The sequence below is a fragment of the Trichoplax adhaerens genome, genomic scaffold (assembly GCF_000150275.1).
Source record: "Trichoplax adhaerens TRIADscaffold_9 genomic scaffold, whole genome shotgun sequence".
NCBI classification, from domain to species: Eukaryota; Metazoa; Placozoa; class Uniplacotomia; order Trichoplacea; family Trichoplacidae; genus Trichoplax; species Trichoplax adhaerens.
The window spans coordinates 831089-849542 of NW_002060951.1; the positions used below are offsets into that span (position 1 = coordinate 831089).

The window sequence follows — 18454 nt, forward strand, 5'->3', positions numbered from 1 at the left end:
ATATAAATTCTATAACTTAATTCAATATTATTGTAAATGATGACCATGATTTCGGTTACCGCAAAGAAACTTAACTTAGCTACTGTTGCTTTTTGAATATCTAAATAATGTCGGTTAGATTTCAAATTTTGATATGTTTGTACCTAATGTTTGAATTCGCCAGGGTTTTATTATCATACATATTTAACTTCAAATTCAGGCAAATTTTGGAAAGTAGAACATTATCTTATCTTTTTACTGTATTACCGTTGACATTAGTTAGTAGACAATCATGACTTGCTTATCGACTTTGTTGCATAACTCTAAGTTTGGCTTTGTTTAGTGTAAATACTGTATTGATGTTATTGCAGCAGTAATCATTGATGAAATCGTTGTTTTCTTAGTAGATTATGAATTTTGAATTGACAACTATCGTAATCGTATCAATTTGATATATGACCTTGTATTTGGCATGTATACTGTATGTGCATTATATAATCTGTGTATATGAAAAATTCCTCAAACAACTTTTAGGACTTTGTAACAAATTGGACAGATTAAACCATGTAATAAAAACTTAGCATCTTTTAATTTTGGTCAGCCATTTCTTGGTAGTACAGTAGAGCTACTTTAACACCTAAAAACACCAATCTACTGTATTACCTAGTAGAGCATACCTATTGCTTATTTAGCTGCATTCTGCTCATATCTCCCTGAAATCAAACAATTTAAGGTTGGAATTAGCGCTCAAATTGAAATATTCTTAGATTTAAATTCAGAGAAAGGAATTTTCACACATTAAAAAATATAGAATAAAGTAAAATGGATATGGTCGAATGCAGAGTCTACATATTTTTTTATTTTTATCCCTGCTACATTGCCTATTAATTGCAAGATACACTAATATTATAAAATGGTTACCCCTTGGCAAGGGATACTAGGTGTAATCTCGTGGTGCATGCTCTTGGACAATACAGTAGGATTTGACAAACGATTAACCACGGATAATGATTTCTGACGTTTATTCAGCAACACGGTTGATGTAAACAGTGATTTAGTAGTTACTCCTTGTAGTTAATTTCTCTTTCAGTACACTTCATGTCGTATTGGTTAATTCGCATTCTATTTTTACCCACTTTTCAGTGCAATATATTATAATTGAAAGTATTGATGCTGTGATTACTTTTACCTATATTCAAAATGGCTAGGATAGGAAAAGCGATGATTGTATGATTGGTACAATATTGAGCTATTTTAGTGAATTAATTAGTTATACGTACCTGTATGCATTAAGATTACAAAAGTTTTTTAAGTCCATGGAATTTGAAATTTACTGTCAAAAGCTATATATAGTACTTCTAAATAAATCTGCTCGATTTTAAGTGCAGTAGAATAAATGCTCTTTGCTGTCATAATTTGATCAGCAGTATATAAAATTGATTCAATTCGATGTGATACAACAGTAGTTCATAGTAAGTTATAATTTTTAACGCTCCTAGATATAAAAACTGTCTTTATTTCAATTATTTCAAGATGATACCAGTACCATATCGCAACTGAACAAAATATAATTACTTGTAGCCGATAAAATTCACGATATCACACTATTAGGATGCTTATATCTCGAGTTGTGACTTAGGCTCTGCAACTAAATTTATCCATTTCATGTAAATACGAATTATCACCACACTTCATCACTATTAGCCTGAATTTGAACTTTTAAGAGTATAAGTAAAATGGTATCTTAAGGTATCATAACAACTGTGCAGTAAGTCGTGCTTTATTGCTCTCCTACAAATATAGTTTTAGAGTTAATAAATTACGAGTATATCTAAAATATAGCTGATGATAATACAACAACTCCTTGTAGATACATTGTGTCTATTGGTATATCCCTCCATGGATTCATAATACAATTGATCAATTTAAAGGAAAAAGTACAATCTTATTGCTAGGGATATATGAAAAAGGTAGTCAAAGTGATAATTCTCTTGAATCCAATTTGATGCATGAAAATTATAAGATTCCACAACTTACAGTACTACGTTTATTTTATGTATACGTATTCTAGTATCATAGATCCAAAAATTAATATTTCTACGCAGATACTGTATCTATTGTGAACTTTCTTTAGCCGAACGTCTATGTCAATAAAATTATTATACACCCATTATCCAACAAGATCTTTTATTCGAATTTTGTCGTAACTATGTATCATCTATTTATCAGTATTTATCTATTCTTGTAAAGTCACTGGTGAAATAACTTCGTGAACAGGCAATAGCTATTTTTAGAAAATGTTTCACGATTAAAAATTGCGCCTAATATGTATACTGAATTAAAATATTGTCATTTTAAAATCTTCATTATACAGTCGCCTAATTATAACGCACGCATTAAGCAGCCTGAGAATTCTAATAATCGTATATTATCTAACCGAAGTCAAGACATTATTGAAAGTAGTGGTCATACTTCTCCTGTATGTCAATAACAATACCTTCGAACTTTTATAGAGTATACCGGTAACTAATAGAAATTATTTTTTTATTATAGACTGATCCATGTCAAGATTTACTATTTAGCCCACATTTCGGATGCTACAGGGACTTCAATTTCATCTTGCACTTGAGAAGGTAAGTTAGGAAAAAAATTGATACCAGATAACGCCTCGATATCACGTATACTTGTGGTATGATCTAATAGGTAAACGTCGGTCAACTGCAGCAATAAAAAAATCAAAAAGGAGTATTATATAATTAGTCCTCATTCCTATTAACATTATATAACGTCTAGTTTATCAGTTTTAGTAAGTTTACCTGTCCTTGTGGTTTACGTGAGTTGAGATGCGGTAAGACAAACGATATGACATCAATTTTACCCTGACATGGGTCTATTGCCTTTTCATTTTTACTATCTGCCATTTTCTTTGTAGTTTGACATTTAACAAATATCTTATAAAAATGCGTGGGAAGGACAACGGTATCGATTGCACCATGAATCCAACTAATTTTGTTAATAAGAGTAGACTATTAATATACACATAAATTAAAAATCTGATTCATAAAGTTTTATTTCTAAGTATTAATTTTTAATTTTTCGCCGAGCTTACTAGGAAGGATCGCTCCAAATTTTATTCCGATCACCAAGAACTAATGAACCTGAAAGGACATAAACACTGCCATATTTTTTAGCCCAAGTTCTCGTTAAGCTTTCGAGGTTAAGCCAAGGGCCTAGTATAAAGCAGTTATTATTATTAATTAACAAACTACAATTGTTATTGTTAGATTTAAGCATTGATACCGACATGCTACGATGTATCGAGATGCTAACCTGCGTTAAAATTATGAATTTGCGGGGCTATATTGGATAGCAAGTAGGTATTAGCTTGCGCCTCTGCATCAAAGTTCATGTCACCTTTTTACAAGTCATGAGAGATTTATTAGTTGCCGATATATATTTGTATAAAAATTATCTGCGACTAACATAGCAAACACTAAATTTATTGCTGTAAGCTTAAACATTCAAGATTGATATGCTAAATCAAAGTTATTGCCTTGCACCACAGCAAATTACACATGATTCAATGATTTTCATACTACGACAGTTTGATGCAGTAAAGCTACGGGTACTCTTTGCTCGTTTTATATTCGAATAAAGTAATAGCAATAATAATATAAATTCAGAATAGGATAATTTTTCTTTAAATTACCCTGGATCTAAAGAGCATGGCAGCTGGAACTGCTTATTAGAGTAAAGTTACGGTATACCAGTTTTTAGGTATTAATATTTACAGGTTAAATATTTAAATATACGGATAGTGTACGGTACTTTCAAATATGTACGATGCTTATGCATGCAAGTTAAAATTATCTTCAAATATACTCTATCGAATGATATCTGCCGGTATTTAAAATAATCTAAGATCATTAGTATTCTATCTTTATCCAATACTGCTTTTATGTACCATACCGTTTGGAGCCATATGGCCACGATCGTAGCCAGATCTGGAGTAGCTGGTACAATTAGAAGCTTGAGATGCAATGGACAATCGAAGATCACGTCGGAAACAATCGTTTCTCTTTAGGAACCCTGAAGCTTCCTAGTGGCATAAATAATTTCATTGACAACAATACTTTAACATGTAAGAACTCCGCTTAAGCTAATACGTCAAGAAGGTCTAAATTAATTCTGTACCTTAGTTGTTATTTCATAGCCTACAAACCAAGGTACTCGATAGGTGTTGCTATAACTGGTGATGTAATGATTTTGATATAGGATGCAAGTATCAAGAGATACTCGATATTCTGGAATACCCCATGGGAAATTCATCATTTGAGCAGCAGACTCTAAATGAAAATCAAAATTCAACGTTATTAATAGCAACGATAAATTGGATTAATTAAACTTAAATTATCATGATCTATTTTAAGATGATTCTGTTACTGTATAAGAAGACAATTAAATGCTTATTTATATGAAACCTTCTTGCGTAGTCATATTGAGCGCTTGATTGTACAGAGTCAAATTCGCTTTGACAACACTCTACAAGATTTAATAAATAATTTTACATAAAAAAATTTTCAAGTATTGAAAAAATTAAACTTTTCAGTTCGATAACAAAAATTGGACAGATAATATTATCGCTCTTGATAAAAATTTAATATTCTATTTTTAAAATTTTTTTATTGAATATCAATTTAGGCTTTAGCAAATGGCAGGTGTTGCTTATTTGTATAAATTCTATAGCTTTTGCAGAGCGTTATTCCCTTCACTATATCTATCATTAACATAATGCTAAATATAATGCACGGAACTTACGCGGCAATAGGGACAAACACAGCTCGAACATCGAGCTCTATCTTCAAATAAAGCAGTATCTGCCGGTATACGGCAAACTGGACCTGGCTGACTCGGAGCTTGCGGGGTAGCAACGCCTGGATTCCTTAACATGGCTCTCAGTGATCCTAAGACGCCATTATTCTTGGCTGGCTTAATGCCTAGTAACTCTATATATTAAAGATTTTATATTTAATTATCAGCAGGTACACATCAATTGCTATCCTTTTCTTTGCTGTAAAATAGATTAGAAACAACGTACTTGTCATGACATTATATAGCTGAATATTTAAAAATGGTTTAATCTTCTTAGAGCTGTGAAATCCAGGGCCTGAAGCCATAAAAATGGTCCTCATATCCTTTTCCAAATTATCCCAACCACTTGTAGCTAACCCACACGCTGTATAATTGGCGTCGTATCTAAGACATAAATTATATAAAATTAAAATACTACTCACTTGTACCTACGAGTGAAGCTATATTGCCATTTTAATATATTTACTTACATACGTCTAACCAAGTAACCATCCACCATTACGACTATTACATCAGGGATACGCCTAATAAAAAGTAGATTTTAAATGATCAAGTTAAGATTAAAAAATAGAATAGTTAAAATAAAATTAAGATCTTATATTCCTTTATGATAAATTAGTAGCTAAATCATTAATGCTCAAATTACTTTGAAAATTAAATTCTTCAGGTATAAACTGTAATAGTAAATGGTATCGAAATTGCGATCTAAATCATCTATAGGCGTCTGTCGTTATTTCACTATATCTTGTGTATTTGTTTTACATTAGCTTTAATTATAAATTATAGTCCACCGTGTACTTATTATTTTATAGTAATTATTTTTGTAACACTAAGCTGATATGACTTTGACCTGCACCCAGTAACTACTAGCGTGAATATCGTATTTTGTATCCTTATGAATTTATCTGACGTTTACATAATCTCCTAATTAATGTATCCTACAGCTTAGCTAGAAATGACTCTCAGCGCTTGATATTATCTTAATTAATACGAGTACCGTATCATTTATTGAATAACTGATATATAATAGCTATAGCTAATCGTCATTTCAAATGAGTTAACTCAATGAGCTAAATTTAACTAGAATATCCCGGACACAGTATCCAGCATTACTAATAGCCCCTTAGCGATGTCCACTGTAGGTTGAGTCTTAGTAGTTACGGATAGCCTGCTATCCAACTAATATGTGTAGCTAATTTTGAAAATACCTACACTGATATCTTACACTGATATCCCACTATAACTATAACCTTAATTAGGTCGCTGATCTGATAAGGATCACTAAGTATAAGTACTGTGCCGCTAGTCAAAAATTTCGAATTTGTAGCTACATGAATCAAGCTGAACTTAGTGACTTAGAACAATCCTTCGTTAATATACTAAAGTACCGGTACCTATATAATGGGACAGGACTGGAACCATTATATACTTCAACCGTTATAACCATTACATAAAATGGGAGGTTAAGATCATTTTACAACTTGTTGATCTTGTATTTTAAGACGTCATTCATATTTGTGGACAACACCCTGTCAAACATTAGCCAAAGATCGATACAAAATCAGAATAGTATGATGATATCTCGGATTGTTATGATGATTAACCCTTTGTTTGCTTGATTTGTTTATTTTCTGCTCAAATTTAATTACTAAAACGATTCAATATTAATATACGTCTATACATAGTTTGTATGGTGTAATCGGTGGTATACTGCTAAAATAATTGGGCTTATAAAATGATTTTAAGAGTAGACACAAATTCTGCAACAGTCAGTTAACATATTTTTAAAAACGTTTATATTTCGGACCGTAACTTAAATGGAAATTTATCGGCAGAACAGGCTCCGCTATTTAATCAACACCTTACGTAACGATTGAAGCGAAGACGTTATAAAGTTTTAGTCTATGATCAGGGTCTATAAATATTTGAGTTAAAGGCATACAAGCGTAGCATAGTACGATGTTGGTTAGCACAGTACTTCTAATCTAGATCCATAGCATTACTGCTTATTGCGCCCCCGACTATGTAATAAATAATTATAATGATACTGTAGATACATTCCATCATGCCATATATCTATATCGCCTTAGGGATATATGTGCAAATTTACTATAAACTTATGTGAAGATATCTAAAATAATGTGAGCTGGCAGATTTTAAGAAATTACTAGAATTGATTTTCTTCACACGAGTATTTAATTACTACCATATATATTAGTACATTTAGGAAAATCTTCGATATGGATGATTAGAGTCCTAACTTATCGATTATAACTATACAGTAAACTTAGCTCCAATTTAGACTGTCAAGTTACTCTGGTACGGTATCTAACCTATGTGTATATCTGATATTCGAAATGTTACTCTTAGGCTTAGAATAAGCTCTAAGTTGATTACAAGTTGAAAGCTCTAGTCAAGTGAAAATTTGCTTAAATATTGTTTATATTGCATTATAATAAAATGAAAGAGTGGAAATCTTAATGGATTTTAACATTAAATGTAGAGAGCAAAGTATCATGGCGTGAACCTTTATCAAATGTAATCAATACCATTTAAGTGTGTACTGTATCTCTATAATTAGGAGTATGGAACTTCATAACTATAAAAGTGCCGAGATATGCAATTTGTAATAATACAAAACTGAATCACTTTGTTTAGACATGAATACTTCAAATCCATAAATTGGATAAAATTGTTCAATCTTTATGCAATCAATATCTTAGTATCTCTGCATTAACCGGACTTACGTGTTATTGCGATAATGGAAACGAAACGGCAAGTCTTCTTTCTTGAATACAGTAAACTTACTACTTCTACCCTGAATATGATCAAAGTTATCAGTTAAAATTGACAATGGATGTCGTGAGAATATCATAAATTATTCAATTTACTTTAATCTTTGAAACTACTTCCGTAGCATTTCCTATAAGAAGATAACAGTATTATCAGAAAATGCTACAAGTATAAAAAATTTTAGAAACGAAGTCAATGAACCAATTTCTGATGAGCCCTTACCTCCATTAACGAGGATACCTCCGAATGCTCCTTGATTGACGACTTGATTTTTATCAACATCAATATACTAATGAAATTATAGCATTATAAATTCAACATCAATCAAAGATTATAGTATACTAATTTATGATATAATAAATTATTATTACCGTATTTAAATATCTTATTTTGGAACAAGATGGTTGTTTCATTCCTGGTAAGCAAAGGTAAAGTAATAGTTTATAAGTAGTCCAAACCAGAATAACAACGCCACTTAAGATACAATCATGCGTTATAAACCTTACCATGATCAGAAGTAATGATGACATTTACACAATGTTCAGCATTGCGTTGTTTTAATCCTTGGGTAATGGCACCAATTGCATTATCAATGTTCTTTATTTCTTGATTTACCTATTAACATTTTTTTATTAGTCATAACATAGTTAGCAAATATTCAAGTAGCGCAGTTGCAAGTGTCAATATATCTCAAGGATAGTATAGCCTGTAAAGATTTAGTAGATTCGCAGTGATTGTATGCGTAAATCAAGCTACTAATAGCTTTCCAACTTGAACTCTTAACAGTCTAAAAATTTAAATTTTATGCAGGAAAGAACAATCCAATTAATGTGAGTCCTAATACTCGTATCCGTCTAATATTACCTCATTCGATGTTGGACCATATCTAGCTCCTGCTAGTTGAACTTGATCGAAAGTCATGGTAATGAGTTGTGGCCTGGTGTACGAGTAACATTGGTATTAAAAATGTATCTCAATCTAGTTATATTTGATCTATTTTTAAAAAATCATAAAGCGCATTATTAATCACAAATTAGATTATATCTGCAAGCAACCGTTTATCGGCAGGCATATCAAGCCATTGAAAAAACTGAGTAACGCGATCCATAGCCGTGGCATTCCTATAGTCACAAAAAGTATTTAAATTAGAACTGATGATGTTCTTGGCATCTACAATTAGCTGTTCATTACTTACATGTTGGGAGGAAACCGATAATTGGGATGATATCCTATAATAAATCATTTCAAAAATAGAAAAATAGTATTATACTACCAATTTACAACAGTATTACTTATATTTAAGACGTTATATTTCTTGAACTGATTTCAAATACTATAATTCATTTAATGTCAACTCTCTTACTGTCTTCCTACCTTGGAAATTGGCTTGATCTCCTGGCCAAAAGTAGCTTGCTGTAGTAATATTATTTTTGTTAGCGGTTACCCAAATCTATAGAGATGGATAGCCAAAAGTAAAACTTAACATTAAACTTAACTTGAGATAGAGATTTTAGAGCTTTTTATTAGATATACGGTACTATATTACTGTAGACTTACCGGTTCACCACCCCACCATTTTTCTTGGGTTCCATTGACGCCCTTAAAATCAAAAGTTTCTTGAAAATTGGGATCGTAAAAATTATCAGCAACAATGCCATGACTAACTGGGTATAGACCCTAATTAGTAGAAAGAAATGACGAATTTAGAAAAACTTTATCTCATTACTATTAATAAAATGTAAATGTAAAGAATTCAAATTCCGATAAAAGGATATTTATCATGTACTGTTAAAATACTGTAGAGATTTGGCAGCGTTTGCGTGGGGAAAACTGGTTTCATATAGTCTGCTTGGGTACCCTTGGAAGCAAAAGCGGAAATATTGGGTGTTTGACCACGATTAAGATAATCCCAACGGAATCCATTGAGAGAGATGACCAGTAAAGGTGCAGGAGTTATACTACATTTGCAAATAAAGCGCTAATGGATCAGCAATTGTCAGTTATAATTTCACGATTGTATCTCTAGCATCTCTTAGGTGTATTAAATTCTAAATTACAATAATTCTTTTACCACTCTGAAATGTGTTAGTGGAGCTACCGATTTAATGAAGCTTGTATTCATTAAATTAACCTGCATGGTGGGAATGTTATTGGTGGTAGGGTAGTTGCTGGTGGAGTTGTAGGTTGTTTAGTAGCCGGTTGTGTAGTAGCAGGTGGTGCAGTTGTCGATTGCTCAGGTGTGGCTGAATTCGTGGATTGCGTAGTAGCAGGTTTGGTTGAGTATGTGGATTGTGCTGTAGGTGACGATGTTGGGCATAAATTGCCGCCTTGTTGCCCTTGATTTACACCTATTGAATTGAGTAATTATTAATTCAACTACAGAACTATTAGCACGGCTTTTTGGCGCAGAATTATCTGACTATACAGTTACAGACCTCTTTGGTTAGCAAACCAGCCGATCATGAACCCAAGACCGAAAACCACACCAATTACGAGAATGCCGCCAACCTGAATAAAAAATTAGGAATGGTGGAGGAAAAGATTATTTAATTAAAATATGAAATTTTAATCTTAAATTTAAAATTATTCTAAATTTTTCGCTTCACTAAAGTGGCCGTTCCATAATAATATCACGGCTTAACTTTTTTAAATTATTAAAATTCATCTCGTAACGAAAAGGTATAAATTAGGTATTTCCACGCAAAATGTAAGAGCATCGTACGGCGACATCCTATATTAGTAACTCAATTCGTTATCCTTTAATGTGTGCTTATAATCAAGTTATAATTAATCGCAGATTTTATTCAACATTCACAGGGCTATCTTACAGCGATATAATATTCGTTCATCGTATTCGTGTCACTAGAGCTCACCCTAAATCCAAACAATACGTTATATATTTTCTTTTATCTGAAAGTAAGGAAATACGGTCCCCTACGGCAACAACAAAATTTAAGTACCGTACCGTAATTAATCACTAATGGAAAGAAGCAAATTCATGAGTAAGGAATACAATCATAAGCGAATAAGGAAGCATTATTTATAAGTAAAACGAAGAAGTTTATACTATAAATAAATAAAATAATGTAATATTACGATGGAATTGGGTTGATTATGCCTCTGCTTATTAACATACAAGAAAGTCCAGATATATAGCAGTGAAATTGATTGGATATGTCCACCAAAATGAATCATACTATGGTTATAAGCTTATATACTATAAAGTAAAAATATTAATATTACTACTAAATACGACAGACTTATGTTTACACCTGTCACGTTAACATATACTATAAATTGAAAAAAAATTATCAGTTATCTACGTAAAATCGATGACTACTGAAATATATTATAGTCACCAAATTATTATCCAATGGATAAATGAACGCTTGTATAATATTTGTGTAACTAGGGTCCAGCTGCCTATCTATAACAGTTTTCAACTATATGCATGCTTGTGTAAATTCATATAAGCGATTTCAATAGATTTCGATAGGAAAATAAGATTTTGCTATTGCGGATAAATCGTAAAATTGAAATCCGTCGCCATATTTATTACGAGCTAAAGGCTGGTTACAGAAACCAGTATATCATTAGATCCGATCGTTCTCAAATTCAAATCTTTGAGGTTCATTACTTACGACATAAATAATATTTTTTCTCCTAGCATCAGCTTTATTGCTGCCTCTAAGACCTTCCACTTCCAACTTTTCTCTCTAAAAAGTAAAATGTTTAAAACTATCAGTATGCAAACAAATATTTGACTCGACGACCTCGACTCTGATATAGAATGTTTTAAATAAAATATAAATAAATTTGTTCTATAAGAATGCAAATTCAAAACTACTTCATTCCTGAATTTTTCTATTCTTATAAGGGCAAATTTCTATCTAATTTCTATTAGCTGCTATCGAGTGGTTTTTGTTCGTATATAAGTCGAAAGATAACGATTCATGGCTATATTGATATCAATCTGACATACAGCGGGTAAATAAAGCGTTTTTTTTGCCTCAAATAGAAACAGTTTTGAGTTATAAACTTATGATCTTCCACCTATTTTAATTTAACTAATAGTTGTTATTTTGGCTAAAGGCAACAAACAACTTTAATTATTAACCTTGGCTGAAATCACAACAGCCAGTAGTGAAAAATTTGATTTTACACAGTTCTGCTAAAGCTTTTGTGTATATATGCAAGACCGCTAAAATCATTATTTCTGCAACTGTGTTGTTTAAGTCAGATATTTCAGGAGCACGACTACTTTTGAAATTTTATTATAAGAAATAGAGTCTGGAAAGGAATTGCAGCCAATACAGTACTGGATTTTAAATCATATTCAATTCTTGACAAGAATTATCAGACGCCTTGCCAAGCCTCGTCAATTTGCACGGAAAGATAATAAAATTAATTAATTATAATTTACTATTAAATCTAACTGAAATGGCAAAACCCATTTGAAATTGTTCGCTAGTTAAGAGCATTAATTCATGTGATACAGGTTTATAGCCAATCTTGGGCTGTTCAATCAATATAATCAATATGGATTCGAAGATATTGATGATATGACGACCAATAATTTACTCCATTCAGTAACTTAAATTTGTCTTATTACTGTCTGTCTATCATTATAAAGGTAATTAAATTAATTAATATTCCTATATCATGTAATCGCCAGTTCTAAGAATTACGAACGGACAATCTCAACCATCTTCAAGATTACTTGAACGTTTCTAGAGAATGACAGTATCTACCAGATATTTTTGGAGAATTACGACCGGACAATCCCAATCATCTTCAAGATTACTGGAACATTATTTATACAAGCCATGGAGATCAAACAGAGCCATTAAAAGTCGACTACTTAAATGTTTATATATGTAGTAAGACAACTTATTTATCCTAGCGGTATTAACCTTGATTCTATCAAATTTTGCATCGAACTTTGACAACTAGGATGGATTTAATGTATCACTCTGCTTAACATAGAGAGTAAAATTAAAGGTATTCTATCATTGCGCATTTCTACGACGAAGGCCTAGCAGTATCATTACATAGATCAATTGAATTGTGACTAATCCATGCAGTGGCTTTTGCTTTTATCCCTATAGTAGTCTATAATTACGTTGATAATTACCCTAGCAAAATTTTTGTCCGCATTAATTTGGGAAAACAGTTTAAAAATATCCTTTCGATATTCGGTAGTAGCTTGGGACTAAGTAGCATCGTTAAAGTAGGATAGGCGGATGACTACCGAATCATAACTAATGCATCCAGCTGATTCAACCTTATTCTACACAGTTTGCAATTGAAATTTGGATTGATTTGCTTCAATATCTTGCTATGGATGAAAAATAGATTTATGGTGATAAAGATCAAATAAATCCAGAATAAACTGCGTCATTGCTTATGCTCTGCCCTTAGTACTTTATAGGTATAATTTCAATTAGACTAATCAATTAACTATCACGCTAAAATGAGGATTTAAAATGTCCTAACGTCATTCGTTCATACTATCAACATCGAGCAGATTCAATAATATCAATTTGATAATGCTAGTGGTATCAGGTTTTAACTATCTAGAGGGCTTACATGATGTCTTAACTCCTTCTGTAATCAACATTTGTATCTATTACTACTTCATCTCATTACATTCGTTTTTTTAACGAGATCAAATATTACCAGTGATCGATAGCTATGTTATATTTAAAATTCTTAATATTACAAATAAAATTTGATTTATTGAGGATAATATCTGGCTTTATCGAATGATTGAGGGTATAAAGAGTTGAGTATATAGAGAGGGTGCTGCCTATATATATACAAGCGCTATTAGCAACTGAAATGACATTCAAACTTAGGATCGGAGAATGATTATGCCAAAAATGTTTGAAACTGTTATTTTAAATTTATGTGCACGACGTATACGTGCAAGATCTATTCAATATTATCTTACGAGGGACAGCATCAATATTTAGGAGTAGCCTAAAATTTTTCGAATCAAATCTATTATCAGGGAAAGAAATATACTTTTATATTCTAAAAAATAAAAACTTAGCAAGTAACGGAGAAATTGGAACAATTTTAACGTAGATTCTTGATTGAATGCTGGTAAAAATTAGCTAAAATTATTCCTATAAAATTGTAGTTATTTCCTTACCTCTATTCTATTCTCCATTTTTCCAAACGATTTTACTCTATCTTTCTGCGATCGACTTAACAAGAATGCTTAAGCTCTAAGAGTTAGAGAAGATATCAGAAATATGCACAAAGGTACCAGTTTATAAACGATTAATTAGCAAATCATGCTAATTAAGAAAATAATAAGAAGGAGGAGAGTTAAGAATCAATAGATGAAGGAGGATCATAATCTAATTGCAATTAAAAGCTTCTTTATGTTTTGCCCCCTACCGTATAACTATGAATAAATAATGTTATTGTTACTTTAGACTGCAACAAACAACTATTGATTCAATTCACAAATGCTCTAACATTGATTTTAACTGGATAGCGTAAGAATTTTTATTGAAGATTAGCAAATTTATGTAATTATCATTGATCTCTTCTCATAACAATAATAAATAGTAAGGTATGCGTAGTAATTATTTTCGTCATTTCACCAATGCAATACAATAATTCAATAAAATTTTCACAGCTAAATCTTATCGTACTTGGATACGTAATCCACATTGTGAAGATGTACCCTATTAATTTCATTCTATCTAAGCTATTCTAATTTTAAGACGCAATTGCTACAATAAGTTTATTTTAATTCCAAATGTCAACTACTAAATTGATTTCGCAGTAGGATACTGTTACGTCAAATAGATGCATAGTATTCACGTAAATAAACTGTAGTACTGATCCGTGAGTAGCTGTTGCTAATGGTAAAAGTTGGCGGTTATCAACTAATATAAGTAACTTTAAGATTGTAATGCTGTGACTCAAAAAATTTTATAGCAAGAACTTCACTTTCTTGTAAAATTTTACTTTATTGTATAAATTGGTCCTCCTAACAAATTGCTAATGACTACCTTCAGTCACCTTCAGTCTACAACTTTTTGACTTATTATAACAAAATCTATGATTAATATGTGATGCAGTGATGCAATGTAAGCATCACTATGTTTTTAAAAAGCTACGGTATGCATTTAATTATCATATACAATTAAAAATTTTCACAATTTTACAATCTAATTTTACATAATGAACTATTTTCGTACAACATGATAACCACAATCTTAAGCTAATTTTGGACTACAAAAGTGCTCTTGTAATATACCGTAATTAAAGGACGTACTTAATAAAATTTTGAGTTTCTAATATATGTTATTAGTTACAATTCGATTAGCTAAAATGGTGAGCAACAAGTAGTTGTAGTTTGTAGCTTACTTTGGATCCGTATAATAAAACCCAGAAATGCTTTAGCAATCGTAAAGGACGTGCGGGATAAAATTTTAATTTCCTAACCATCATCATTCTAATAACCTCTTCTATTTACTTATTTTTCAGGTTACAAGAATAAGTGATACAACAATGCATTAAAATCCTCCTATAAAAGAACAGTAAAATAGGCTCAGGCACGTCTTTTATATTAACACTACGGCAATATGCCTTTTTTCCTATAATTTTATAAAATAAAATAGCTGAATATAAAATTAAGCTATTTTAGGAATGATTGCTCTAACCGTCAAAACGATCTCAATTAATTTAGTAGTTAAAGGAGTTCATATACAGGTATACAGACCTATAGATACTTTATGCTTTCGAGAAAATATTGCAGTGCTGTATTGTTGCAATCCCTACTCTACAGTACTACATACCGCATATTGGAGAAATTATTACAGCACTGTTTATTTATTATTCTTACATAAACTGTATTCTTGGTGAATGCATAAAATTGATTTTATTACACCTCAATTTCCATTAATTATCATTGCAGTTGAACATGTAATTTTACCTATCAATATAAGCAGACCACTTATCAATAAGAATATATAAATGGCTAAAGTTGGTCTTTATTTCAAATAAGAGATTAGTCTAAAGCTATCAAAAAAAATTGTAAATTGCATAATTATTTCTATTGTAGATTATACGCATTGAAGTTTTCATATATTCTAATTCATTAATGCGTTGTAAAATATCTTAACTCATACTCTACTAATAGCCTATAAAATATTTACTAGCAACTATAAATGATAAATTGAATTTATAACGCAAGGTCCAAACTGTAAGCGTTTAGAACTATGAAAGTGCAATTAACGAATCATGTAAGCTAGTAAAGTTAAAAAATCGACCATAACTCTGTGGGTGTTTGGGTTTCAAACGTAACTTGTAACTCTGCTGAAAGTTCAGGGAAGAAATCGATGCCAGTCAATTTTTCGATATCAGCTATACTGGAAACATGATCAAAGATTTGCGATACGGCAGACTGTAAAGCAAAAGAAGTGGGAATTCAAAAATCAGAATATTACTCCTCAAAATTTGAACTGTAGATACAAAATAATCATTAATAATACATGACCTATATTCGTGTTCAGATATCATCTACAGTATAAGTCTATTATATGCATTTATAATATGAAATTTAATACTATGTAATTAAGGGAAATACGCGTCTAATACGTGTGTATGACCTTTAAAACTTACATTATTGAGGCATAAAATCGTACAAGATACTCGGGTGGACGCATATATCAGATTTTACAATATTGATATATACGAGTAAACTACTACGGATGCGAAATGTGTTGTATCTGCCGAGTATTTAGCATAGTAATACTAGCATAAAATTATAAAAATTCAAAGACCTGTAAAGACTATTATTAATGTAACAGCAACCCAGAAAATCTGTACATGGCTACTCCAGTTGAAAATAACGACGCACAGTACTTATGATACAAAAGACTATTATTAATATGAAATTCCCGTCTAATACCTTGTCACGTACCTTAGTATTGAGAACGTAGACTGTTAGCAACGTTTAGTATAATGTACAGTAACGTGACTTTCAATTTTTATCTTAAAACATATTTAGCAGCTTATGACTACAAACTACAGATCGTAGTGGAAGATTCTATGCTACAGATGACTATATACAGTAGGGTGTCGAGTTACTATTAAAATTAAAGATAAAATAGAGCTGTAATTCATACATTAGGATATAGTTAGTTCATCGTACTTTGACTGGTAGAAATAGTATCTATATAAATACTGTAGTCGATTGCACATTGGATTAATAATGGTCCGCTGTAAAATTTTGTTACCAATAATAACCTGGATATCAGTAAAATATGGTAGAATGTTGCTATACTGCTTGTAGCTGTGAATGCTACAAAGAGCATACTAGCTAGTAACGTTTATTATTCTAATAGTTCTTTCTAGATACGTTTAGTAGTTGTATTCGGCTAGAGTAGAGCTGTGCAAACCTAATCTTCGTATAAGATTTAATAAAGTTCTAAATTTTCTATAAATTATAGATATTTGAGATCGGTTACATACATCACCTACCTGCAAACTATTAACACTAGACTTAAAATACCTATATAAGCAGCTATTAATACAAGTATGTAAAATATAATTTAAATTATTAATGTAGTATCACTATTTCTATAGAAAAAAGGATAAAGCATCAGTATATTTCGGTATTGTTAAATATTTAAAGTACAGTATTATTGCAAGAATCTCATTAACATCAGTGGATTTAATAATATATATCTACAGTTTATACAACTACTATTATCCAAATTTTAAAAAATCGTTTTCTATTGTTATTTACGTAATTATGTTTACATGGTTAAATTATAATTTAGACCTCGATTTGACCGATAATAAAATATTACAAGTATTCTTACGTGACATTGAGGTGAGGCTGATTTACTATGTGGCAGTATAAATGATAATGCTTCCAATTTACCACCACATGGTTTGTGATTGCTTGCTGATCCATTACATGCGACTTGATCCGAGTCTTGACATTTTACAACTATTTTATAAAGATGCGTCGGAATAGCTACAGAGCCTATTTCGCCGTTTAGCCAACTGAGAATAGAAATAAGGACAATAGCTACTTACTATAATCTATTCTTTTAATTAGAATTCTATACTAAAGTGGCTACGATACTACTTACTATGAAGGATCGCTCATGACCGTTTCATGATCGGCTTTTATCATTGCTCCTGATATAACAAAAATCCCTCCGTACTTTTTAGACCATTTATTAATTAACATCTCCAAGTAGTTCCATGGTCCTAGTTAAAGCAAGTTTTAGCATAATAGAATAAGAGGTCAAGATTTCTGTATCGTAGAATATCTACAGCTTATATAAGTTTTCTTCTATACAGGCTAGTCTAACCTGTCTTAAATGCAGCATGGAGCGGTACGATATTAGATAACATGTTTGAATTGGATTGAGTTACCACATCGAAGCTTACATCGCCTTAATCAATTCAAATTTATCAAAATGCAAATTTTATACATTCTTTTTACAATCACACATTGTAGGACACTAGAATATCTTCTTACTTTTAGGCATGAGATGTCCCTTTTCATAGCTGGAGTTTACATAATTTGAGCAATTAGAAGTCTGTGTTGCAATATCTAATCGTATGTCACGATGATAGCACGTGTCTTTATTAGGAGAGGCAGTCGATTCCTATCGTAGATATAATTCTCTTATTTTTAGTTAAAACTGTAGTCAAGTTATGAAGCCTTTGGAGTTTAGCCTAACCTTATCAGACAGGAAATAACCAGCGAATAAAGGTATATGGTAGATATTACTATATCCAGATATTATTGCTTATGATAAAGTGA

General features: G+C 31.3%; 2 protein-coding genes across 2 annotated transcripts in view; both read right to left on the minus strand.

Moving 5' to 3' along the window:
• Positions 1-2489: 2489 nt before the first annotated feature.
• Positions 2490-13819, minus strand: TRIADDRAFT_64138 (uncharacterized protein; the record flags this gene model as incomplete). Its single annotated transcript, XM_002115040.1, has 23 exons — positions 2490-2697; positions 2796-2982; positions 3089-3209; positions 3310-3393; positions 3949-4078; positions 4174-4325; positions 4461-4521; positions 4798-4985; positions 5078-5235; positions 5322-5375; positions 7599-7669; positions 7743-7774; positions 7867-7933; positions 8146-8259; positions 8509-8581; positions 8840-8873; positions 9019-9094; positions 9202-9321; positions 9431-9602; positions 9776-9992; positions 10080-10152; positions 11286-11360; positions 13802-13819. The coding sequence occupies 23 exons, from the start codon at positions 13817-13819 to the stop codon at positions 2554-2556; spliced, it is 2421 nt and encodes an 806-aa protein (XP_002115076.1). The 3' UTR covers positions 2490-2553.
• A 2106-nt stretch (positions 13820-15925) lies between these two features.
• TRIADDRAFT_58863 (uncharacterized protein) overlaps positions 15926-18454 on the minus strand; it is a gene marked incomplete at both ends in the record, with an annotated part of 4470 nt that continues 1941 nt past the window's right edge. Inside the window, 5 exons of the mRNA XM_002115041.1 lie at positions 15926-16072; positions 17496-17682; positions 17772-17892; positions 17997-18080; positions 18167-18296. Of these exons, the coding sequence (XP_002115077.1) occupies positions 15926-16072; positions 17496-17682; positions 17772-17892; positions 17997-18080; positions 18167-18296 (669 nt within the window). The remainder of the gene's footprint in view (positions 16073-17495; positions 17683-17771; positions 17893-17996; positions 18081-18166; positions 18297-18454) is intronic.